The sequence below is a fragment of the Pagrus pagrus genome (genome assembly GCF_965226575.1).
Source record: "Pagrus pagrus genome assembly, chromosome: 8".
NCBI classification, from domain to species: Eukaryota; Metazoa; Chordata; class Actinopteri; order Spariformes; family Sparidae; genus Pagrus; species Pagrus pagrus.
The window spans coordinates 15,583,871-15,611,423 of NC_140192.1; the positions used below are offsets into that span (position 1 = coordinate 15,583,871).

At 39.6% G+C, this 27,553-nt stretch overlaps 1 protein-coding gene across 1 annotated transcript in view; it reads left to right on the forward strand.

The window, feature by feature from the left end:
• Nucleotides 1–27,553, forward strand: part of dapk1 (death-associated protein kinase 1) — a 75,367-nt gene that overhangs the window by 21,175 nt on the left and 26,639 nt on the right. The window contains exons 3-11 of the mRNA XM_084360553.1: nucleotides 6,510–6,731; nucleotides 13,000–13,138; nucleotides 16,815–16,944; nucleotides 18,430–18,478; nucleotides 18,668–18,694; nucleotides 22,291–22,443; nucleotides 25,981–26,026; nucleotides 26,265–26,354; nucleotides 27,449–27,541. Of these exons, the coding sequence (XP_084216679.1) occupies nucleotides 6,510–6,731; nucleotides 13,000–13,138; nucleotides 16,815–16,944; nucleotides 18,430–18,478; nucleotides 18,668–18,694; nucleotides 22,291–22,443; nucleotides 25,981–26,026; nucleotides 26,265–26,354; nucleotides 27,449–27,541 (949 nt within the window). The remainder of the gene's footprint in view (nucleotides 1–6,509; nucleotides 6,732–12,999; nucleotides 13,139–16,814; nucleotides 16,945–18,429; nucleotides 18,479–18,667; nucleotides 18,695–22,290; nucleotides 22,444–25,980; nucleotides 26,027–26,264; nucleotides 26,355–27,448; nucleotides 27,542–27,553) is intronic.

Below are 27,553 nucleotides of genomic sequence, written 5' to 3' on the forward strand. Positions count from 1 at the left end.
TCTTTCCCCATCTTCCCCTCCCCTCCAGTTGCTTTAGAGAGACAAGTAGGCCAAAAGTGGGGAAGCCTTGTCTGTGCTTTAAGCACAACAAAGGGAACCAAGCAATTTGATCCTGCAGACTATCTGAGGTTTTGCACTGCACAGGGTTGAGGAGGAGAGCTGTGCTTGAAAAACAATTTCCTTGCATCTGTTTGTCAGTGATTCCCAGGAAGGGTTTTTCTTCCCTGCCTGCTCATTAATTCTGCCTCATCTTTGTGCTTATTCAGCAGCATTCGTGCAAGTCAGTGCTATCCCTCGACTTCCCTGGAGGATGAGAGGGATTTCCCATCTAGCTTGTACTAGTCTGGGAAGGGTCTATCGTACAGGGGGAATCCACCACATTAACTCCTGTTACCTTAGCTCTTAGCTAGCTTTTCAAGAGCTCAGTCTCAGCTCTCAGAAAGAGAAACTCTACCAGGGAAAGGGTGTGATTTTCACAGCAGCATTGGGTTTTGGTTTCCCTCCACTGCCTCACCAAGGGAAGAAAGCTCAGTTGAACCACTGCCATTTTCCCCTTGTTTGTATGTGCAGCTGGTGTTGTTAACAAAGGGTGGGCTCACTTTCCCCTCTCTTTATGAGTGTACAGTGGGAGAGCTATGGAAATAACAGAAGTGTGGAGTTTGCTTCTCACAGGCTACATGCCATCACTGTAAACATGTAGTTGTTTTTCTGACACACTTATTAGCTATATTATTGTCACCTGTATTTTAGTTAAAGGGCAAACTGTTTCTTAATGAAAGGGTCAACCAGTATTTATATTCATAGTTCTGCTCAACCGTTCACTACAATGCAGATAGCATTTGCCAGCTAATTAACTGCACTTGTAAATATACCAGTCTGCAGCACTGCACATTTTGATGCATTCTTGTGCTCAGATTTTTGCCACTATTCTGTTTTCAAGCTGTGTTTTATGTAGCACATCATAACTTGATTTGGATTTCCCTAGCCATCTTGCTGTGTAGCAGACAAGAAAGTTCATTATAAACAACAGTACATTAGTGTTGTTGAGTGTTGCCAAAACCTCATCACACTTTAATTGTTGTATTATCAGTCACAGCATCAAAAAGTTAACTTCCAACCTTAGAAAACTGACTACAAAATGAAGTAATTATTGTTCAGTTTTACACATTTACTTCTTGGATACATCCAAGACAATTGTATGTTGATTGTGAACCAAAAAAGGAGAGCATGAAATGATTTCTTCACTTTGTTTTGTCATTCCAAAGCCTCGTTATTCACCCCGCCCCTGGCCTGTATTACTCTAACCACCCTCTTAAGTAATGGCTTCTTAAGTAAATGGCATTGCTGTGTGTTTCCCAACCTTAGAGATGCAACTCCAGCTCATTTTTCCTTATCATGAAGCAAACCTCGAGAGTCACTGTTGAGCTTCGCTGCAGTCTTTGTCAGAGCATGCTCAACCTGACACCTAACAGGTGCTTTAACATAAGAGTCCATGTAACAAAGTCATAACTGTCAAAGTGTATTAATCCAACAGACATAGCAAAGTTTGTTCATACTATACTGTAACCACAGGAGGAATCCTGTGGTTACAGTATAGTATGAAGTCCTGGCAAATTAAAAGAGATTAACATCCACTAATGTAGGCATTCATGGAGCAAAGGAACCAGCATCACATGACAGTCAACCCAGATGCATCTTGGTACATGTATGTTTTTATGTCCCTGAATTGCTTAAGAGGTTTTCTCTACAGAAGTGAATTAAACCTTTGTAAGGACTCAAGATTGCTGCACTGATTAGATCAGTAAATGTGAAAAAAGAATAACATTTGGAGTGTCAAACGATGTCTTCAACACTACACAGATGGTGTATAATCAAGAACAGGAAATCAGTTGTGTTTTCCTTCTCATCCTTAACTGTATTTTCACACCAAGTCCCACGGCTTCACACGTTAGACTTTTCCTCTGCATGAACTTTCAGCAGTGGAAAGTTTGACAGCTCAGGAATGGGCTGAAGGATGTCCAGTGAAAGCTGCTTGCTTTTGTTGCAGTTCTGTTTGCTGTTGGCATTTCAGTTGATTAATTTGTCTTTCCTACTTTTCTAGTTTCGGTGGTTACATGTTGAATTTCCAGTTTACTTTCTGTTCACCTGAATGTGTGAAAAAGGGTTACCTAACCTTTGCAAACTACACAACACTTTACCATTTACTTATTACTTCTAGTATTTATTGATAATGTTTATTATAAAGTGTTACCAGTGAATACTCTTTGAGGCACGGTGGTATGCCAAGTCTTTTACTGTGGTTTTACCCAGCCAGGCATGTGTGTTACAGATGGCGAGTCATTTGAATACTGATGGTGTGAACATTTATAATATTACATGTACAACAACCCCTTCTACTCTCTTTTGTCAATTTCTCTGGAAGAAGCGGATCATATCCCGATGTTTCTGTCCCCTCTATCTACACGAAGGAAGCCTGACTGACAGAGGTGGGAACCACAATAGGGTGATGGCAGGCTGAATGGGGGTGGAAGTGTCATTAACATGAGAAAGCCCTCATCCTCAGCTTTCTTTTCCACTTCACATTATCTACATCGTGTCTCTGGCTCAGTCACAGGACAAGTCACTTCCTTAAAGAGATATCATTCCCCTGAGTTTGTCTGTAGTTTAGTTGTCAGCAAACCATTTTTTAACCGTCAGAAGAATCTGATTACTTCCCTTAAATGTCACTGTAATGTGGTTGGTAATATACATCTTGAGCTTTGTGGCTGACAACTTTTTATGACCTCCAAATCTGCCTATAATTGCTAATTTTGTGTTTCAGTAAAGTGAGTTACACATTACAAGTGTCAGTGAAAGATATTATTATATTATATAAGATATTATGTGATAAAGAAAAACAGCATGTTGTCACATTTTAGAAGCTGTACCTAGAATTTGTGTTTATGTAGTTGTCAATTCATTTTCTTTGCACTGACTGGATTGTGGCAGATTTAACTGAAATAAGCTTCGACTTGCTTAGGGCTTTGTCATATTAGCATTTACAAGGTAAAAATCATTTATTTCAAAGGCACTTTCTGCAATTAATTGATTTACTTGTGGACGTGGATAAAAAATGTGTGGTACTCTTGCATAGAGATACACCTTGGCTGACTGTCTTGCAAATTAGCACAATGGACCAATTGTAAACCATCTTGACAGTGCCGACTTTTGCGGAAACAGAACTAGAGAGTCAAAAATAGAGGAAGCTGCGTTGCTGTGCTGTTCAATTTTACACCATGTAACCCTGTTCTGCTAATCGAGGAGCACCGCCAGTAGAACTTCCCTTTTAATGTCCGTCATCACCACCACCTGCGTCACCAACCTTCCCAATATCAACTGTTTTACAGGAGAAACTCATTGGCCATGTAATCAAAAGGAAAAAAGAAGAGATTCAACCATGTTTAGCTGGTGTAGGGCTGCAAATAACTACTATTTGCATTACGATTAATGTGCTGATTATTTTCTTGATTATCGTTAGGTCTGTTAAATATCCGGAAATAAAGAAAAATGCCGATAAAAATTTACCAAAGCCCTCCATGATGTCATCAAAAAGTCTGTTTTGTCTGACCAACTGTCCATTATTATTACAATTTGATGTTTTTTGTTACTGATATTCCCGAAAGAATTCACTTGTGCCTTATTTTTTCTTTCCTTTAAAGCTCCTCTGCAGCTGGCAGTATTGTAGCCTTGATTTGCATTTACTCATCAAATACTGGGAGACCCATCGTAGAGAGAGGATTAGACCGAGAACATATAGCTAAATTACTAAACTGCTTCCTGACAACTGTGCACTCCAGTCTTGGCACTGTCGGAGTCAGATGACAGTGCAGGGCTCTCTCTCTCTTTTTGCCAAGGCAGAGGAAGCTTTTGCCAGATAGCTTCCTCTCTTCTATAAAGCTGGGTGAAAATCTGGACATGGAAATTTAAAATAAAAATTGAGACAGAATGTGGCACTCTTCCTCTCGTTTTCTCTCACCCCCCACTCTCTTGTTCTCTTCCTCCTTCTGTGGGTGTTTGGTACACTAAGTGCTTCATGATTGCCAGGGCCGTGAGGAGGCACAATCGGCGGAGGCGTCAACAGCCCTTAGCCAAGTGTCCTTGCTTCCCCAAGTGGTTTTTCTGGCAGTGTTTTGGTCAAGTGACAGTAGAGTCAGCGTTATCCAGTCAGATAGCAGTGTTCAATAACAATGCTGCATGGCAACATGGTGAAGGAATTTCCATAACAACTCCTGTGTTGTTCATACATAGAGTAAATTTTCACACCAAAATGTCACGCAGGCTGGCCACATTTGGATTGCCCAGACAGTAGGTGTTTAAGTGCTTATGTGTGCATTTGAGCTATCTGGCTGGACGCACGCATGATTATGTTTTTTGTTCCACTTAGCTTGGAGCATGTGTACTGCACCCTGTTAACACTGTAAACTATAGGTGGACAACACCTGGGCTGGAAAGAGAGCTGACATGTGTGCTCAGGAACTTCTTTAAAAATGGTAAAATGTTTCTCATTTGGATCCAAATCATGGTCAAAATTGGACAAAACCTATATTTGCTGCTAAAACAGTGAATATCCCAGAGGGAAACATTTAGTCATATTGCTGCTTCATGTAGAGTCGTTGAAAAAGGTAAAAAAAAAATTACAATCAAGTTACAATCTTAACTAATCTTATCTAGAACCCCCGAAATATTCACTTCATTTTCACAAAAGATGAAGACAAACCTGGAAATATTCCAATTTGAAAGAGAACTTTAGTATTTTTAATATGAAAATAACTTCATCTGAATTGTTGCACTTAAACTGATCTATTAACTCATTGTTTCAGCTCTAGATTTAATCAATAGTTGTAGTAGAATGTCTAGAAAAATGTGAATAATAGATGTGGTCATATGTAGGGGTGATTGACAAAGAATTTACACACAGTCTCTAAAAGTGTGTCTGTTTGGATCCTAGAAATCATACATATTTCACAGAACAGCTACTAAACCTTTTTTAATTATATTTGTGGGTAAAGATGCAGATGCAGCTGAAACATCATATAAACACAGCAAATTTAAGCACTCAGTCTTCATAATTCAACTTTTTGGTCATTTGAACTGCAGAGGTACAAACTTTTATTTCTGTCTTTTATTTCTGCATACCTTTGAAACAAATGTACTGTTTAGAGTTAGATATTAACTCTAGCTTTAGTTCCCCCTGTACAAAATAGTAATATTCTGAGACTGACATGTTTTAATAACTCAGTTGTAGTGAATGATGTGTTTTATATGCAGTGACGGTCTTTGCTTTCTTCTGAAATAAGTCTATAGCGGAGTGTGTGTGGTATAGGATTACTGGTTGGATGTTTGTCAGCTGTGTTGATGTTGTGCTGAGCTGTGATTCTTATCAGTGTGCTGCTGAGAGTGTCTGAGAGCTGTGCTGCCTGTCTATAATTTACACACTGTTGTCAAACTGATGATGATGAGGGGTTGCTGAGGGTGAAGGCAGGTGTGTTTTTGCACTCTGTTGGGATGCACTGCACATTCAGTTTGCATGTTTTCTTCTGTAAGTTAGAGATGGATCTGGGAATCAAAAGAAGAAACAAGAAAAGACAGATTATCATTATATATATTTAATGGACGAACTGGGATTTGATATTGGTGTAAATCTCTGAAACACCTCCAAACGTCTGATCTGATCTGATGTTGGATCCAAATACAAACTGGTGTCTTTATTCAGCATTCATTGCTATTTCTGTATCCAGGCAGCGTTGGCCATGATGCACCAGCCAGTTATTAATTAAAGCTTTTTCCGATCAACAGTTTTAATGCCTTATAATCCCGCCCACCCCTTTTTGGCTCAGATGTCTGTGTTTACCACTTTGAAACTGATACATATACGGCCAAAAGTCTGTTTTTTAATGTATTTGTGAGCGGTAGTAAACCCCTTGGGAATTAAACACTTGAGCCTCAGTGTCCTAGCAGCTGATTGATGCGTTATCTATTTCTGTTACACATCTCTATTGTCTGTTGTTCATTTTGTCAGTTTCTATTGTGTACTCGTCACTATTTGTCATCAAATTCTGCTGTCTATATATTGTCTCTTGTTCTTTGGTTGCGATCATTGTGTAGACGAGTGTTAGTCATGGTTTCTTCAGTCTTGTTTATGGTAGAAATTCAATATTAACCTGACAGTGTTTAAGGAGTAGTTTGACACTTTGGGAAATGCACTTATTTGCCTTCTTGCTGAGAGTTGGATGAGAATATTGAGACCAATCTCATCAATCTGTATGGTAATGTGTATCTCTAGCCAGAAACCAGTTAGTTTAGCTCAGCAGCTGGAAACAAGGTGGGAAACAGCCAGCTTGTCTCTGTCCAAATGTAACAAAATTTGCCCACCAGCACCTATTGTGTTCTAGGTAGATTTTTAATCCATATTTACTGTTTCAAGGCTAGATACACCTTTGACGTCTCTGTCCTTCTTTTCCCCTTTCTAGTGGTCAGTTTGCTGTGGTCAGAAGATGTCGGCACAGGAGTACGGGTGTGGAGTACGCCGCCAAATTCATCAAGAAGCGACGCAGCAAGTCAAGTCGACGAGGGGTGACGAGGGAGGACATCGAGCGCGAGGTGAACATCCTCAAGGAGATCCAGCACCCCAACATCATCACGCTCCATGAGGTCTTTGAAAACAAGGCAGAGGTCATCCTGATCCTGGAGCTGTGAGTTGCTTTGTCATCTTTTATTCTTCCGTGCTCATCGCAAGTGGAAAAGTGGAAACCGAGTATATGTAATGGAGAAAATTCATGATTTGCTCTGCATTTTCTAATTATTATGGCCTTGAAGGTATGCAGCTTAAACATAATTGTACCCTACAGTCCTCTTTGCTTCTTATAAGAACAGTGACTATCAGGGAATTGTTCTCTTTACAGTTCAGATTTCAAATTAAATGGGTACTCCAGTCATTAAGTATTGCACTTGCACTGCATAAAGTTGGACTCACAAGAGCCAGATGTTTAAAAAAGCATGGTTAAATGGAAACTGAAGAAGTCGAGATATATTTTAATAACGCTACACCCTCCTTTTTCCCATGATTCAGTTTTTCATCAGACCCTTCCTTCCTTTTGTTAAAGATCTTAAGTTTCAGAATCAACAGGGGGAAATCAGAGGACTTTCCCTATTTTTTTTTTTTTTTTTTCAAAACTAAATCAGTCAGATGGTGATCACAAGTAGCCAGTTTTCAGGGTAGCTTGTAATAAACCGTGACTGTAACCCATCAGAGGTGTTGTCTAACTCAAGGCCACTTTTTCACTGGCACCAGTTAGACCAGTTTTACCAGGTTACATGGAACTCCGCTGTAAGATCTTTTATGGTGACATTACAAGTATCCAGCTGACAACACGCTTATTCTGAACAAATAAGCACAAAAGCACAATACAGTACACCTCCATTAGTAGGTCACCTTACAGCCAGCAGTAATGAGTGTAATGCTGAGAGCTGCAGTTGCCGGACAACATTCCTGACTGGTGATAACATATGATAGCATTGCAAGGAAGAAATAACAAACGCAGAATCAGTCCGGGCCCACAGTACAACTCGTGTGTGAATACTGTAATAAGTCAATGGCTCATTTCCAGGTCAGTACAGTAAACTTACTGAACAATTTACTGTGGCTGGAAATAACATCTCAATGTTTTTCAGGCTTGATTAAATGCTTTTTAAGAGAAGTGTTATTGTCAGAATCACTATGCAAACTTAAGTGAATACCAAATGCTTTTCACAGAGTAGTCCAAAAATGTGTTTTTTTCTCATTATTAAACCGTTAAAATAGACAACACAGAATTTATATTTACATTCAAATAGGTGCTGGATAGATGGCTATACAGCACTGCAGCATCGTTTCAAAGCGTGTGCCCATTAAAACAAGCTGTCCATAAGCCCATCTATGAACTTGTTTTCTTTCTCTCAAATATATGCAGAAATTGTTCTAATCTTTCCTCATTCCCAAAGCTCAGAACAAGTGGAGTTGTTCCAAGAGACATCAACCCGAACCCTTCCTGCTTCTCATTAGATAAATGCACATTTCTGGGCTGTTAAGTTTTACTTTCAAACTCTAAAAACATGAAAAACTGCTCCCATTTCCATATAATAAACCCTGCAGTTACCAGTTATTTTAAAGTTTAAAGTGGCGCTCCTGAGATTCGGATAGCTTCTGCAAGGATATAAAAATGGTCCAGTGCATCAACAACCACATGTACAGTTCAACCATAGCGCATTCGATTTGCAATCATGCCCAATGCACCTCAATACTGTCTGATTAGGGACAGTAAGAAAGGAGAATACTGTGTTTTTGTGGTGCAATTAACTGTACATTATCCATGAATTATATGATACGTACTGTACATAACAACATATCTTGTATGAATCTCAAAACTACTGTGACATATGTAAATTAATCCATTTGAACACAGTTGCTTAAGAGCAGACAGTGTCTGGTAAGTCCTCGGCTGAAACTGTATCATTCATCCCATTAGGGAGAATCCATCGATTATCTTTTCCTTTGAGTTGATCTCTGTAGATGTAGAAGTGGACTTGTGAAGGTCGCCAGTTCACAGGTTTGGGAAAATGTGGCTGAGAAAATTCCAATTACCACTGAGGTCCATTTAAAGCAAAGGCATTAAAACCAATAGGTGCTGGAAAGAGCAAGTATGCTGAGTCACTTCTCCCAACAATAAAGGTCAACGGGAACAAGAAAGCTTTCACTTCACAGAGCATCGAACACTTTCTATCTCTTTCGTAAGTTATTTGATTGTGATTGTGATTTGTGACCTTCTGTTAAAGGTTTTGTGTCAGAGTTGTCCTAAAAGCAACATTATGTAGAAATTGGCATTTTCTGTGATTTGGCGCCCCCCACAGTTTCTGAGTGCAACACCACTGTTGTATATCCCAGGTCTGTAACAATTTCTCAGAAGTAATGTAGCTACTGAATACAAACAAAGCTCATTAATTCATAACAGTGTTATGTGCACCGATTTTTTGGGTCCAGACATCACCGACATATCTGCATGGGTTGCTATAGTAACAACGTAGGCATCAGTAACTCCGTGCGCTGGTGATGTGGCTTTCCAGCTATGAAGCATGATCGACCATCTCGCTCTTCCAAACAGTCACGCTGTCAAGTTGCGGCGCGATGTATTTCAGTGTGACTCCACAGACTGTTGTTCTCTGTGTTGTCAGGACCGTCCTGCTCGTAGCAGCATGGATTCTGCTCAGCTGCTCTGATGCACATTCGTCTTTCTGAATTTGACAGTGTCATTGTGTGTTGTGCTGCGAGTGACACAAAAGACACTTTGAAATCCAATTTGAACCTCCAGGGCAACCAGACTGAGACGCATCAGTGGAAGTCCAACTTGAATCACATGTTTTGATGATTTGCAAAAAATCGCATTTCACAGGTTTTTTTGCCGTCCAGATTTCCTAAAAGATTTCTGGGTGGATTGGTCTCAGTTATTACGGCTGTATTTTAGTGTTGGGATGGTCAGACTCAAACGTCTCACTAGGGTCATCAGTGATCTGCATGGACCATAAAGCCTGTATAAGTCTGGCCCATTAACTCTCCCTCTTGTCCAGCTAGCATCCATCGTGTATGTTGCTTGGCTTAGTTTGGCTCCATGCAACACCTCCACAGCTGCACATACTGTACCTCACACATTCAAGCTTTGTTCTCACATATCATGCTCACTTCCACACTGCATTATTAAATTGTGTCAAGTTAAATTTAAATAAAGGGTTTTGTGTAATTAACTTATTACAAGACTCCCTTTCTCTTACACTCCCTGAGCTGTTTGGTGACAAGGGAAACTGGGCCTCATATAGTGGTTCATACTCTAGCACAGGACTGTCATAAAGCTTTGATTGCTACATGTCCAAAGTTAAGGCAAATAATCTTAAAGGTGAGGGGTTAAATATAGTGTTGGCATTTATGATATCTATAATATAATATCACGGCTTCTGTTCTGGGCTATGGAGACATGACTTTTTATTTTCTTGACCGGTGTGTCATGGTGATTTATTACTTTAATCTTATTATTTATTATTTTATTTATTTATTGCTATTCACTCATTAATTCTCAAACGTATCTGGGTCAAGCAGTCCCTGAAATATGCACTCTGAGCCACATGACAACCATTTGATAAGATTTGTATCTAAGGAACTCGTATGACAAGATGTTTGTCATTGTTGTCAGTCACGCTCGTTTGCGTGGGCATGTTGGTAAGGGATACTGATAGAAGATGAAATATGAACCAGGACGTATAGTCTCAAGACACTACTTAGAAGTCCATACTTCCTCAATTGCCTTGTTTGATTGTATAACTATGTGAAGTTGTCACAACAGCCTTTATTGTCTCTGCTCCCTTGATGCTACAAGTCCTTCAAACTGGTATGGTTGCTTACATATTTGACTGTCCAGTGCAGTTCTGTGTAGAACCAGAACTGACTTTTTGGCTGGACCACCCTGTCTGTAATTGCATGTACCCCCCACTGTGGCACCCCCCGTGTACTATTAATGGCTTAAAATCGTGGTTTATGAATTAAGGAGATCGTGTTTTGTTGATCCTATTTCAGCAAGCAGCTGATGACTCAGTGATGAAGCCAAGCTTATATCACTAATGCTCTGTGTCTTCTGGCGCACAAAAGAGGACAATTTTGAGAAATTGATTAACCTGATTTTTCTAGCTTTGGGGTCTTGTAATGGACTTGACTGAGAGTTGTGACAGGGTGTGACACTACAGCTTACAAAGTGCCAATGCTGTGAGAATTAGTATCGAGGAGTTTATTTAAAGCTACTACAAGGAACTTTCATTTCTTTATTGATTCTGCCACACACACACACACACACACACACACAAAGGAACAGAAAGAACATTGTTTTAGTGTCGGACCATACCACTAGACTACAGAGCAGCTGCTTTCTGCAGGCTGTGAGATTCCTCAGTTAATCCTCATCACTGTGTAACTATGTGATAGTTTTCATTTTGTGAACATGCGTTTCAACATGCGTGAATCGAAATCGGACCCGGTGACAGGCAATAAGAACAGAAAAGAAATAGCCAATCTTCTCACTCATGTTCCTGTTTGCATATGTAGGTCACATAGAGGCATCAGTATTATGTTTTTATATTACATTATATTTACTGTTTAATAACCAGTTAAAGGTTACTTGTAGTATTTTTAACAAAGGTAATCTATTGGAGGAGAGGATAAAGGTTTGCCTGCTTGAAAAGTGAATCATTTTAATTCATTTGCACAATGATAATACCAGAATAACGTTCATGGTTCTACGCACATCACAATTAGCATTCAAAGCTGGTAGGATGACAGGATACTGTGTGTTAGTTTTTTTTTACAGCCCAGGGCAGGTAAAACAACAAGTAACATGTGAACGCTAAAAATATTAGGCTTCATGTTGTGCCCCTTTGTCCTCCACATCCTCTCCTCCTCCTGCACTCTGGGTAAATAAACAGTGACAGCGACTCTCCTTTGGCATAACACATTGAACAACCAGTGCTAAAAGAGGCAGAGGTGGCATGTTCGGGGCAGAAACCGTCTTTCCTGTCAGAGAGTGTGCGTTTACACCCTGTTAACCACTGAAGCAGATGATGAAGTAAACATCAGAGATATACTGTAGAGTGGGTGTTTGGTGGGAGGAGGGGTGGAGTTCCCAGCTGTGCAGCTGGTTTGGTGTTTCCTCCCTGAAGGGCGTGTGTGTGTGTGTGTGTGTGTGTGTGTGTGTGTCTGTCTGTTTCTGTGTGTGTGTGTGTGTGTGTGTGTGTGTGTGTGTGTGTGTGTGTGTGTGTGTGTGTGTGTGTGTGTGTGTGTGTGTGTGTGTTCTATCCCTGCAGATAGATTAGCAAAAGCATTAATGGATGCTAATTTTTGTACAGCAATGTGAAAACATTTTCTTATCTAAAAAAATTAAGTTACATTTTATATAATGCAAATCATTAAATGGTAGCAATGGTTGAATAAACCTTCACTGAAATATGGAGAATCGGCTGCTTAAATTAAAAAGTAATTCTTAATTTAACTGACTAATTCTTCACATACTGTATACTGTAAGACAAACACGTGTTTTGATGTGTGTTTGGCTGAGTGAACGCTTGACGACTGGATAAGCATGGCTGTAATTACAATTATCTGCACGTTTTACTCTTCTTCTGCTTTCTCTGTCTCACGTTCCCTCCCTGCAGGTCTTCACTCACATGTGTGAGTGCTAAATGCTTAATCATGCTCTGGTTTTATTGAAAGATCTTTACTTCTGATCTGAAATTGACACGAACAGACCTTCATAAATTTCGATAGATAAAATGGTGGGTTATGTCTTGGCAGTGATGAGCAAGCACTGATACTGATATTAATGGGCTTAAAAAGTGGATTTTTGTGAGAAGCAGTTTAATTAAACCCTGATAGGAGAAAATAGCCATGACACCAAGAACTGAATTAACATTTTTTTTGCTATCTGTGTGTCGTTATAAGCTTCATTTAGACACTGTTTGATTTGATAAACAAGTAAATGTTTTTCATGATTCAGTTAACGTTTCCTTTCTTTCTCCTGTTAATGTCATCTTTCCCCTGATTGTCATCTTTGTGCAGTCTTTTTAATCATTTTAAGATAACATATTAGTGCAGCGACTAAAACAAACTTTAAATGTTCCAATAAAACAATCTTAGCTGAAACTTAGGGGCATATTCATTTTTACATATCCTTCTTTGTTTTTAATGAAGAGTTTTCATTATTTAAACAGCGCTGGTTAAAATGCGCTCTGGATGTGTAAATTGGTCGCGCTCTAATGCACCGGGATGATTAGATTACATCAGCTCAGCTCTGCTAAGCAGGGATTTGTAGCTGGCTCTGATCTGAGAAATCTCGCATTTTAATTCTCTCCCTCTTTCTCTCTCTCTCTCTCTCTCTCCCTCTCCTCGTCCAGTGTGGCCGGCGGTGAGCTCTTCGACTTCCTGGCAGAGAAGGAGTCGCTGAGCGAGGAAGAAGCCACTCAGTTCCTCAAGCAGATCCTGGACGGAGTCTTCTACCTGCACTGCAAACAAATCGCTCACTTTGACCTTAAGGTACTGCTGCAACTGAAGATAACAGGAGTTTGTTCAACTTTTTCGACATATTGTCCGTTTTGTCAGCTTGTATTGAATACACTGATATCGTAGTTTACACCTACACTGTGTCCCAATTCTATATTATATTAGTGCTACAAGGATTTTGAGGATGAAGTACATTGACATTGAAAAATGAGTTTGAAGAGCTTCAGAACTGAAACAAGTATTTGATTTTTTGATTAATCAACTGAGATTTTATTAAGCAAAATCTCCAAACATTCTCATGTTCCAGCTTCTCAAATGTGAGGATTTGCCACTTTTCCTGCCTTTGATGAGTGTAGATATGATAGTAAACTGAATACTTTGCTGTTCTGGACTGATGGTGAAACAAGGAATTTGGAGATGCTCCCTTGGGTTTAAAAAACGCTCAGCAGATTAGTTAATAATGAAAACTGTGTTAGTTGCAGCCCATTGAGCATATGCTTAAAAGACAGTACGCGTGTGAAATCCATTTGATTTTAAGTGTGCTGTTGGAGACCGTACTGTCGGAAAAATGCATTTTTGGCCTCTCATAGTAGTGACGTTCTCTGAGTTCCCCAGTAAAACATGACAATGCGACAGTGTGTCAGCATGCACGATAGCAGGACCCTGAAACTGAAGCAGCTAACTGGAATTCAGCCATCATTAACCTGTTCCTGCTGTGACCTGTCAAAATTTCAGCTTTGTAATTCCCAATGAAAATGAAAAAAACTACTCAGAGCTGTTTAAACATTGAAAGAATTTGCTAATGCAGGAGATCTTAGAATAGAAGTCTTGACTCGTTTCACATTCAGTTTCATTGACAGTGGCATCCCATGGTCAAAGTTTGATTGACATCTGTTGCGTCACTGTGTGTTCATGCAAAATAATTAAGCGTTGTACATCGACACAAAAAGTCACGCGTGTCCTTCATAGACCCTCCGCCAGTTCCAACAAATGCAAATGAGACTTTTCAAGTGATGAGTTTCGACGATGTCCTCAAAATGAGAACCAAAACAGAAATTATGAACAGAAGGGATGCACTCTTGTGATGATTGTGAGATATCCATGAAAACACTTTGGACACAGAAGATGAAAACAGCACTTTGCTCAAGGTCATGTTAGGTTTAGAAAACACAGCTGGGTATTTTCTTTGAAAAGACTCCTCCTGCACATTTGCTGGACAAAAGCCCCAAATATTTCCCTCTTATCAGAGGTCACAGTAAAGTGTTGCCTGTTGTACAGCCCCGGAGTAGTTCACATTCATTATCCTGAATGCCAGCTCACTGGAGACCTCGATTTGAACATTATATGAATATGTGATTCCTTTTTTTTTCCATCGACTCGCCTCTTTTGGACCTCTCCTTTTCCATCAGTTTCTCTCTCTGTGTTTTTATATTTGAGGATAATTATCTTGACAAATTTGTTTTGGCTTATTTTTTAATTCTCTACCTTTTAATCATGGCATGTGCGTGTAGTTTAAAACTCTGGAGGGAGAAATGAGTAAAGGTCATGGTGTACTCACAGCACACCAGCACAGACACTCTATACGTGAGGTTTTTGGACATTTGACTTCCTCTGGTGTATTGTTTTAATAGTTGTTTACTTAAATCTCAATCAATATCATTGATCAGTTGTCCACTTACGGCTGCACGCATGGCGTCTTCAGAAGAAACGGTCCAGACCGACTCCGCCACTTACAGAACAATCTTACTGAACAGTCATACATCAGAGCTCAGGACATTAAGCCTCCAGGTTTGCAGAAAATAATAACCTCTGCGCCCAGCCAGCCACTTCTGATCAATGCTGCAGCTTTTACCACACACTGCAGCCTCCGCTTTGGATATTAGCTGCTGTTATTCACTGTCTAGCAGTGACTCAGATTAAGGCTTCACTGGTTTAGTTGAATGAATTTACAGTACCGCAGTATTCAACTCAAAAGGGTAGAGGTTCATTGTCTTCATTTGCTATCTTTGCCTATATTCTTGATAGCGTCTCGTCTTTGTTAACATATTTTTTCTTGTGTTTGGCATCATTTAAAAGACATGTTGTCAGGTTTAGTTCAAGGCTATTTATATAGCTTTTTCATGTGGATATTGTGGAGCCATAATAATACAATGACAGCAGGAGTAGATTCAGGGACAGAAATTAAAGCACCCCAGATGTTCTCTCTAACCGCTTTAAACTGCCGTTACACCATTTAGAAAGTAATTGCCTGACTGAACAAGGCAGTTTTCAGCAAATTATTTTCTTTTTAGAGTCAAATCAATTTCGCACAGACAGTAATATTGCCAATCAATGTGCTTATTATACTCAAGAGCCTAATATGTTGGCCAGGAGACTAATGATGTCTGACTCATCGCCAGTCATCTTATATGCAATTTGTATCTGAACTGAAGGACCAAAATGATTTAAAGTCAGCTCTTCTTTAATGGAAAACAGTTAGAAAGACCCAGTCTGTAAATATCGCCCAAACTTCATTGTTTATTAATACTGATTTATGCTCTAATCCTTGTGACTTTCATTATGTCATGGAGAAATCTCTGGGGATACATGTTTCTGCTAATTGCCTGCCGTAAAAGTGGCCATAGTGCTTTGGTGAAATTCCTACTTTGCTTATGCATTAAGCAGTGGTGGGAGAAGTATCCAGATCTTTTGATTAAGTAAAAGTACTGTTACAGTTAAAAGTCCTGCACTGAGAATTTTACCCAGGAAAATGTGCCCTGTCACTGTAATGCTATTGTGTATTATATTATTAAATCATTACTATTGTAATGTAAAAGCAGAAACTTACTATTGTAGTTGGTTGAGGTGGAGTGAATTATGAAAAACATCCAAAGAACAGTAAAAAGCATACAATTATTACAAATTATTTAAAATGATTAAAGTAATTAAAAGAAAAGCCGCAAATCTTCACGTTTCTGAAGCTGGAACCATGAATTGTTCGCGCATGAAAAATGATGTACCTAGCTACATTTCACCTCTGGGTTTAAGGTGTTTCTATTTAGCAGACGGGGAACTCAGACTGTTTGTATCCTACATTTGATACCAGGCTCTTTCATTCCTGTATTAACTTAAGCGTATGAATGTTTACAAAGCAGGGAGCAAAACCACTGAGCTGAGCTGGAGTTTGATGGTATTTTCTCAGCTCCTCCTGTTGCTGCCCACAGCCAATCTGCTCCTGTTCCCTCTCAGACTAAATCCTCTAGCTCAAGTCGTAGTCAGGCTGAAAGGATGAGGTTTGGAGGGAAGATGGCTTCGTCTAAAAGAGGCATTGTGTCCTTAGGAATGTCCGGTTTCTGTTGTTTGGCTTTGCTTAAAGCGCATCTTCGCCGTCCTTTCCTCTCTCCCACTTCCTCGAGAGGTTTTTACTCGTGTTTTGCATGGGATTTCCATGGCTGATGAGCCTCCTTCCTGCCAGCCTGTTCCTGGTTTTGTGTCTGACTATACTGCTCGCTCTGTTGTTTACACTTAGTTTGAGTCATACACAGATTATTTAGGGTACATTTTTTCAATATTCTTCTATTCATTTCTCTCTGAGCATCTTATACTGCGTGTTTAAATCGCGATGCTGTATAAAAAGGTTGTCACTCGACCTCTCCCTGCCTCTGTCTGTCTTATCTATCTCCTCTTTCCTTCTTACTTTTTTAACTGTCTGTCTTTTTATTCTTTCCAGCCGGAGAACATCATGCTGCTGAACCGCTCTGTGCCTCACCCTCGCATCAAGATCATTGACTTTGGCCTGGCCCACAAGATTGATTTTGGCAATGATTTTAAAAACATTTTTGGGACTCCAGAATTTGTTGGTCAGTATCTCTTTGTCTTTGTGTGTTTTTGAAAAAGCACGCTCTTTGTCCTTCCTGATTTTCTTGTTTTGCATATAGTTTGGTGTTTTGTTGAACACATTCTGCTCCAATGAGTTTGCACAAATATCTCTCTAATGTGCATAACACACATAAGCAAACATTCACTACACCGCCCTGTTTTCCTGGCTTTATCCCAGGGGTTGCGTATTGTGAGAGCAGGTGCCAACTGTGCCATAGGGACTAAGTGAGAGAAACCTGATAATAGACTGGAGATTATCAGAACTGCTCCTTTTTGCCAACACAAACACACTCACACACTCGTAGACACATCTCTGGCTCTGTCCCATCTCCCCTCATCTACCCCTTTGCCCGGGGCAGCTGCCAACACTCCCAGTCCCCCTCGGCCCAACGCCAGTGCCCACTACCAGCATCATCCAGGCCAAAACCAGAGTCTGTTCCCAGTTCAGCGGGGTGGCAGCGAGCAAATGGTCTAAATAAAGATCAAGTGGCAGAAAGCCGAAATCATGATTTGAATAGTTGCTGGAAAACCGGCCTAACTACTTTGAAATTCATCAGGTGTGAATGAAATTAAAGGATTAGGAAAATAAATCCTCATTCATGTCAAATATGCTTTTCAAAATTAAACTCCCTCTCTGAGTCATAACTCAAAATGAACAATTATACACATTTGTTTAGATATAGATGATATAACTATCTCTGTTCATTGCAAATTAACTTAGGAATCAATTAAGAAATTAATAAAAAAAAATGATATTTTTAAGTGTTCTTCAGTGTCATTGTAATCCTCTAATATTTGTCTGTACATCCATGTCTGCACTGCAAACAGGAACCACTAATAGCTAATTAAGCTGACTTTTAATAGTGCCAATTTGCTGAAATGTAAACAAATATTTTGCAGCATTATACTTCCTGTTTATATTCCCCTGAGCCCCCAAACTTATGGGAATTGTATTTTCAACAGTTGGCGCTTTAATATCCCATAAATAGAAGTCAGACAAAGAATAATAAGCGTGACAGAATGTATTATTATTAACATAAAACTTATGCCTCATATGGGGGTCCAGTTTGATCTGAGGGGTGGCTGCATCCAAACCTGTTTTGTTTCAATTTGATTAAAAATGAATGTACTGATTCACTGCTAATTATTCACACATCTGACAAGAAAAGAAGAAAAATTATCACAGTCCTAGCAGGTGTGATTTAAAAAAACAAAAACAAAACAGTAGCTTATACAGTACAACAACAACACCTCTAAAGAAACCAAAAAAAATCTGTGAACCTAACAGATTGCAATAACACACTCCTCAAGAAGGCATTGCATGGAGAGAAATAATTAAATTGATTTGTAAGGGAAAGAAATAATCAGAGAAAATGAAGTGAAAGGGAAAGTCGGTGTGCTGTGTGTGTTGTTAGCGTGTTGACCTGAATAGTAATAATGTTCTGTTTTGTGCATTTGCCTCACAGCTCCAGAAGTAGTCAACTACGAACCTTTGGGCTTGGAGGCAGACATGTGGTGAGTAAATAAAAACTCTATCTGCCCATCACTGAGCATGATCTTCCATATGCTGTTTGTTCTTATTTCTGAAAGCAGCTGCTGTTAAATAAACTTGTGTTTTGCATGATGCTCTGCTGTCAAGCTGTTTTGAGATGAGATGAATTGTTTTGTGTTAAAAATCTCCCCTCTTTCTCTGCCTCTCCTCAGGAGCGTCGGTGTGATAACCTACATCCTGTAAGTATCTTGACATGCCACCAGTGTTGATGGATAATTATGTGAAATGTAAAACATTTATGTAGGAAACATGCGTCAATGCAGGGTTTTTACAACAGCCTCTATCATGTTTGTGTTCGCATTTATTTGCAACCCCCAGGGCGTCTTCACTCACTGACGTGACAGAATGTTTGTCGGGGTTACTGGCTGCTCTTTGACCTCTCTGTCGTTAAACCAGCTGAAGTGTATGCTGCTTGTCGTGAATAATGAAGCAGCCTGCAGCCGGGACTGTCGAGCATATTTAAACAGCATTTTCAGTGCATCTGAACATGGATTTGTTTCAGCAGTTGCGTGAATGTTGTGGGTTTCGGTTCATTTCAAGAGGTCCTGTTTTGCTGATTAGACTGAAATTAACTTCCTATTAAATAACCAAAATCTATGAGTCAATATTGACTGCATTACAGAGCATAGTTACTGAGTTATTTGAACAATAGTATGTTGTTTTTCTTCCTCTTGAGACCAGTGCATTTACAAGTACTATACTTAATTACAATTTTGATAATCTAGTACTGAAGTTGATTATTCTCATTTAATGCTACTTTAGACTTCTACTCCACTATATTTCAGAAGGAAAAAGTGCACTGTTACTTTACTCTACTCATTTATTTTAAAGTAGAGATGCACCGATTGCAATTTCCTGAACTGAAAATTAATTTCATGTTGAAAGCTATTTTATTATGTGACCTGTTGGTGAAAAGTGAATTTAAGTTTCGCCTGATAAGCATTTACGCAGTGTAAACAAATATCTTGGACTAAGTTCAGACAAGGTAGCCTCTGTTTGTTATTTTGCGTTTGTAATCCTCGACTACAATGTTTTACTTTCCAAAGGAAGACCGGCGCAACAGATCTATCTAACAACACACCATGTCCATGACCATCACCTCGAGTAATGTCCCTGTCTCTCCTCCGCTCTGTGTCTGTGTGGACCCGCGTTGAAACACACACACCCACAGAGACAGGCAGACTGGCCAGTTGCCGGTCATGTCCGGTCATGTCCGGTCATGCCTAAAACCAGCCAAATCCGATCCCTGTCTGGTCGATAGGTGCATCTCTTATATAAAGCCTTTGCTACATTGCAGATTCATCAATACAAAATATGAAGATCAAATACATTATGACGTATCATTATTGATTAAACTACTCAACAGCAGTTTACAGTATAGTTTTCTTCTTTCACTGTTAATGGCTGAGAATGTGCTTCTTGTAATTAAATGGGAGAAAATGTAAATGTTTTATTAAAAAGCTAGAAAAACAAGCTCTAAAAAGGCAATGTCGTGGCTGCCTTAGGCTAGATTAGCTAGTTGACTCTGGACTCTGGACTCCAAGGTCTTGTAAGTCTTCTTTGTTTTTGTCGGCATTTAATGAGGGTGATGTGACCTCAGAACAGAAGCTCTGATAAGATGTTCCCTCTTTGAATCACAATCTATAGATACAACTCACTGTAACCTGCGACAGCCAGCCTATCTCAGAGGCCGTTACAAAACTATACAGATGTGACGTCAGAAAGTTTCACCTGTATGGCATATTTACTCATAATACAGTTAACCAATTGATCTATAAAATAACAAAATTCATCTTCTAAAGCCAAGGGCTTTCATTGAACCAGTGAGTGTTCTTCAAGCAGCCATGGGCAGACATGTCAGCACAGTTTAATTCAACAGCGAGAGAAAAGTTCATGCCCTTGGCGACCCACAGCTTAACTGCTTTTGTGCTCTTGATGATGCTGTCCTCCTCTCTTTACACCCAGCTGAGCTCCCACACACCTTTATCCTTCAGAGAGACACCTACACAAGGCCAAACAGAAAAATTGTGCACAAAACTGCACATTAGGTGCATTTGCCCACACAAACATGTGGAGAGCTCTCATCAAAACACAGTGAGGTAAATAAAGGGAAACTCAAGGTAAATGTCAACACAAATGTTATCTAATTTTTACATAATAAGGAGCTACAAACGTTACACTCTTAATTTTAGAAGAGTAATACAATGATACATTATTTTGTCTCTACATTTCATGAACATGTATGTATGCACACATACACCCTGTACACATGCACACACAGTCTTCGTTCATGCTGTCCACCCACACAGCTGTCACAGCTCTGCATGGCAAGGTAGAAAATAGATCGTTCGCTGCCTATTATCACAGCCGAGCAAAAGTGAGGTGCACTCACTGCTCATCTCCTATCGCGAAAGAGAAAAACAACATGAGGGGGGGAATAATTGGCTGTGAATAATTGAATAAACGATTTGGGCTGAATTTCAGGAGCATCTCCAAACTCTTAATGGGAGTATTCTGCATGAGTGATGACCTGATTGTTACACTGTGATAAGAGCTGCACAAATAACTCCATTAGGAAGCTCCAAGTAGTTGCAAAAGATGCTGCTGTACCGTTTCCGTATTTGAGTATTTCAAAGACTACACGTGTCTGAGATAATGTGACCTGAAATCATTTGGGTAAATGTGGTGAATCAGCGAGCTGTGGTGTGACCTTCTGCTCTGCTGGAGCCTTAATTTGGGTTGTAGATTTTAAGAAGGGCGTGATTCAGCATTAAATTGTGCATACTGCCTCTTTGAGTCTCATTTGGGAAGCATTTTGGAATATAGTGGATAAAATGTTGCCCCAGAATCCTGACTTAACACTTTCCTGCTGGTTTTACTGCCTGGCTTGGTACTTGTTTTGTTTCGAGCAGCTGCACCTTACACAGTCGATAAATTCATACATTTCCACTCAACTTGAGCTTGACCCGCACACCCTCCATGTCTGTCCCAGCTGGCATGTTAATTAGCGGCTGGTGTTGACGAGCTGGAGAGGTTTCAGCAGAAAAGTGAAGGCTAGGAACAGCCTCAGCGTGCGTGACCGCTCAGCCGTGTGTGTGTGTGTGTCTTGGGTTGTCTATTAAGACGTGTTTTTGTCTCATGCTGCTGTGCACATTATTTCCTCGCTTAATCTGCTTGTTTTTATGTGTGCATTCAATTAAGAGGTGTGAAGGTGCGTTAGAATTGCTGCACTCCACTCAAACCCCTCGCACATTCAGTGGATCTGAGAGCCGTCCAGGTGGCTTTCCTGTGATGGTGTTTGACTAGCACACCAAATACTTCAGTTTGATAGCAAGGCTTGACTAATGAGTCACCATTAGTTGCTACACGGCTCTGTAATCACATTCCCCGCATCAGCAAGTAGTGAGGTCTCAGTTTCGGTTTGAGGGCCAAAGCTAATCAGTGCCGGGTGAGTTAGTGTTTGAACTGAAATCCAGTGTCTTCCCTTTTCCCTTTGATTACAAAAACCACTGGGACGAGTTAGCTGATGAGAGCGTTTCAGTGTTGTTAAAGTAGATTAGATTGGAGGTTTTGAAGTTGTTGCTTAAACCATAAATGTGGAGCTTAACATGCAGTCAAAGAGAAATTCATGATATTCAAATGATTTTGGTGAATTCTTTGATGATTATATAGTCAAACCAAGTGTGTGACTGTATTGTCTTCCTCACCTCTTTTCTAATCGACAGTCAGTGTGTACACCTCTAACCTTATTGTTAACCTCTCTCCTATCATCCAGTCTGAGTGGTGCCTCTCCCTTCCTGGGTGACAACAAGCAGGAGACTCTGGCTAACGTGTCGGCCGTGGACTACACGTTTGACGAGGAGTTCTTCAGCAACACCAGCGTCCTGGCCAAAGACTTCATAGCAAGGCTGCTTGTCAAAGACCCAAAGTACGTATGATCCAGCTTCCTGATATTTGAGACAGGGATGTAACCTGTAATCCTTGTCACTATAGGAAAAAACAGCAGCAATCAAGTTAAATGACAGGGTTTCGCCTTCCTATGTATAAAACAAGTCCCCCTGACACTATTTTGCTGGGGCACTAATCGCTGCATCCTCACTTTAGCCCCGCCTGAGGTGATTGTGATTGTCCAGAGCATTTTTTCCCTCGTAGCAGAACGATAATCGATACAGCCAGACCTTTCTGCAGTGCTGTGAATATACAGTAGGTCTTATTATGTGAAACTATGGATGCAACTAATGATTGTTTTTGTGATTTATTATTTTGTTGATTATTTTTCTTTGATTTATTAAGTTGATGAAATGTAAAAAATAGTGAAATATGTCCATCAGAATATCCCACAGTCCAAGTTGAAGTCTTCAAGTCACTTGTTTTGTCCAGTCAATCCTCCAGAGAATATCTGGCATTTTTGCTTGATGACTGCGTTGAAAAAATATCAAGACTTTATCACCTTTGCAAACAATCAATTTGTTGACTTTTGATTACAAAGATAGTCATCAGAGCACTGGTAACACACACAACCAATCAGTCAGTTCAACCCTGAGTAAAGTACTCAGATTCTCAGATTAGAGATTCAGATTATTCCAAGTTTTTGACTTTTGGGGGGGGGGGATTACAATTTGAAGTTCATGTTTATGAGTACATCTGTAAAAAGTGTGTCAATGGGGCTCTTTAAATTAAAAAGACAGCAGCTGTTTGATGGATTGAATTCAAATGTAATATAGCAAAATTGATCAAATGTTTCATCATATCCCCATCGTCGTATAGCCCAGCAAGTGTTGGGAGTATTCTGCATGTGTGGACCGGAAACTCCCAAGTTGTAGCAAAAGAGGCGGCTGTACTGTTTCTGTTTTTGAGAGTTTGAAAGATGTTACGTGTGTGAAGTAATATAGTAATATAATATACCTAATCGTATCCCCATCGCTTAATAATATCTACAGTCATTTACTATAAAAGACATGATTCTAAATATTTTCTCTTGTATTCGTCACAATTTTTAAAAGTCTAAACGCTGACAAGAATATTGAATAGGCCCACTGCAGTCATTATAATCAAACTCCTTTGTCACCAGAGAGGATATGGTAAACTTTGAACGTCTCTTAATTATTATAGTGTTTCTCTAGCAACAAGTGAATGGCTGCAGCTACACTTTAATGACAGTTCATGCCGTCAAAACTCTTATTCTTTCTTCTGTTTCTTTAGAACAATGGAGCGAGAGTGAGGGGGTTGAATAATTGCAGGTGTGGAGATGATTACATTTAGACAGGATAAAGTGAGAAAAGGCACGAGCTGCTATAAATTGACAGTGGGCGAAAGAGGAGACTGACTTTACAAACTTGAAGTAATGGGGCTTTTAGAAATCCCAGAGTGAGTGCATCAAGATGGAACGGCTTTTAATTGATCTACATAGCGAGCAGGCATGGATCCACTCGGCTGGCAGGAAGATTAATGAAGACTCCCTTAAAGGAGACGCACGTAACTGTTTAATAATGCTCACCATGACACTGCAGTGCACCAGCATGGTCACCAGCATGGTCACTGTGAATGTCAATCTGTAATCGTTGATTTTAACCGTGTGTGTGAGCACGTAGTGGCCTCAGTTAGAAACAGGGATGCGGTAGTGACGGGAGGAAGTCATGTGTACTGGACCATAGTAGTTTCCCTAAAGGTCATGTTGGCTTGTTGAAAACAATGCCTTGTTGTTTTCATAGTGAGTTTACAGCAGGTGTGATTCAGGATGTGGCAGTGAGGGACTAAAGGAAGTTACATCTGTACTCTCAACCACACCAGTTCCCTTAAAGAATGGTTTGACTTTTATTGAATGTCAGGTGGAAATGATAAATTATTGATATCAGAGCAGTAGACTGTTAATTCTGTTAAATTAATACAATCTGTACGAGTCCTGACTTTATGTCTTAAAAAGCATCTTCTCTAACTACGTTTCCTACTCGTGAAAATATTGTTTTGTTTCCATGGATGTTCCCAAGTTAGTCTCAGAGCCGTACTTGAGGTGATGTTTAGGAGAAGTACAAAGAGTTTCAGAGAGGAAATGATGTGTTTTAGATCAACAAAGAATGAGGATGAGGTGGGAACAAATGCAGCAAATTACCCATACTATTCACAAGGATGCAACTGACTAATAAAACCAACAGTCTGAAACCCAAAGATTATCAGTTAACAATGCTGGAAAACTGATAAAGGCAGAACATCCTCTCATTTGGAGGAACAAGAGAATGTTTTGGTCAGTTCCTTGAAAAATGACCTAAATGAATAATCCACTCCCAAAATAGTTGCCATTTAATTTTCTGTCATCAACCATATCATTAACTGACCAGTCCTTTTATCTTTATATTCTATAGATTTTCCTCATAACACAGTGTCAAAATGAACATTTTAAAACCCTGTACGCTGTGTTGTTGTTTACACAATCTAGTCATAGGTCTGTGAGTTTAATGGCTTAGCAGGCACTTTAACACTTTAACATATGTTGAGATAGGTTTAAATTTTTTGCTGGATGACCCTGCATTTTTTTTTTTTTTTTTTTTCCTCCACTATCTGTTGTGTCGACCCAGCGGCCTCTTTATAACGAATAAGGGGGCTGCACACCACAGCCAGTTACTGGTGTGTTTGAGTCACACTACTATAATTCTTGATGCTTATAAGGCTTAAGGTGGATAATCATAATTTTATACCGTGGTGTGATATTAGTATCTCACAACTGTATTATGATTACGTCCTTACAGCTAAATGGGAGTGACACTGTCTTCAATCCATCTGCACACAGCTGTGTTTGCTGTCTGTGTTAATGTAATCCCTCGTTCAATTTATCCACGGCTTTTATGGACTGTTAACAGCAATCAGTGTATCTGACTCACAGTCAGGAAGACAGTTGCCTTTATCAATGAGCTCTCACATCTAGATGTGCAGATATAATGCACATAGCAGTGCTTGTGGTGTCTCTTACAACCACTCATGCTCTTGGAGGGGATAAGAAGAACAATAATTTTAAAGAGAAAGAAATTTGCTCTCATCCATGCGTGGGTTGTGGCATATAAAATCCAACCCCAGTTAGTTTTCAACACATAATGATTGTGTGTCAAGACACCTTGAGGAACGCAAGATGCTTCCTGGTGTATTTTTATAATCTACAAACCCATATTTATTAAAAGCTTTATTTATTTTTCTCCTCCCACTTGAGTGCCTGGAAGTGGATTTTTAAGCCACACATCACCCATGGATGAGGGCAAATTTTCTTCTCTTTGAAATTGAAATAATTGACATTAATTTATAATACGGTTAAAGGTGAAGTCTGCTCATATCTCTGTGTTGCTTTGAGCATTAAAATGCTGCATCACACTAGAAAAGCACTGAATAAGCCTGTTAGCCATCAACTCTGGAAATGCTAAATACTGAACCTAAAAATACTCAAATTTCTCTTTAATCTTTATACATTTTCTCTCCACAGAAAGAGAATGACGATTCAGGACAGCCTCCTGCACCCCTGGATCAAGGTTTGACTCTTTTGTTAACAGACTTTATATAAAACATTTCCTGTAAAATTTCAAATGTTCCCTTTTGATTTTGCGGCAGTAGCTGGTATTTGACATGGTATGGGTTTATAAACTAAATGTTGGCAAGCCTCAGCTAATTGATTTTGTACTTAATTTATCTTTGCCAAAAATAATCTCTATAAAAAAATAAATAAATAAGATTTCTTTATCGGTACATGTGTTGTGTTTGTGAAATTAGCCAAAAGACACTCAACAAGCCCTGAGCAGAAAGGAGTCAGCTGTCAACATGGAAAAGTTCAAGAAGTTTGCAGCCCGAAGAAAATGGAAAGTAAGTGCCTTTCTTTGATACTGTCTCTATAATCAAAATTCAAGCCACGGGAAGGACAAATTAGTGCACATTTCCTACTAAGCTTACCCTGTAACTCATCACATCCCCTAAACACTGCACGTTGAGAGCTTCTTGCCAAAAAATCCTCCTCAGACGTCGGCACAAGTGCTGCAGGCTCACCATAACCATCAGATTTACTGCCAGTGCTGCTTTAGTGGTCGTCTCCTTGTCTGTTTTGGTTCGTCACGGCTGACCCAGCACTGCTCCCAGCCTGCAAGAAATGCAGTGATTGTTTGTCTGTGGTGGTTTGGCGGTGCTGTCATGCCGTGTCTGTGTCATCTGCTCAGGCTGCCACTAAGAGTTTGGCACACTGGAAGCTTCTGGCTTTTCAGTAGCCTTGATTTCACTAGAGGTTTATTTATTTCCACATATAAAACTGACGAGGTATGTACAGTAAATACAGTTTGTGAGATTATGAAATATTTCTATGTATTTTCTATGAGAGAAAACAGCTATAATCAAGTCAGATTGTGTTGATTGAAGTCCAACAGAGCAAGAAAATGTAGAGACATTTTGTAATAACATTTGTGAGCCTAATTGCCCTTTTTGTGTATAAATCGGTATATTTTTAACTTCACTTATTTGCTTCTTTACATTTATTTGACAAAAGGACAAGCAGTGGACAGGTGACAGTAATATCAGCTCCAAAAATATTGACAAAACACAGAGATCCCTTGCACAGTTCCTTACTGAAGTCTTCACTTTTTGAACTTGTCAACATAATGTGTTTCAAGGCAATTTCATTTTTATATGTATTTGTGTTTTCATTTTTGTTTCCTTTTTCATCTCAACTTGCATTTTACCAACGCAGAGTAGAAAAAAAGTCTAGAATCAACTCACCTAAAAGGCATTAAGGACAGTGGGTTATCAGGAAATGAATTTCAATGCGTAAAATAAGTGACATGTATTTAAATAGAGCAGAAAACTGCTTTATGTCTACACCTTCCTGCCTGTTCATGATCCCCTTAACACGACTTGGCATTAACTTGTTCTAGTTCGACTCATTCATGAACCGCCATTCTTCTCTTTTCCAGCAATCCGTCCGACTTATCTCCTTATGCAACCGTCTGTCCCGCTCCTTCCTGTCCAGAAGCAACATAAGTGTGGCACGCAGTGATGACACGTTGGTAAGTCCTGGA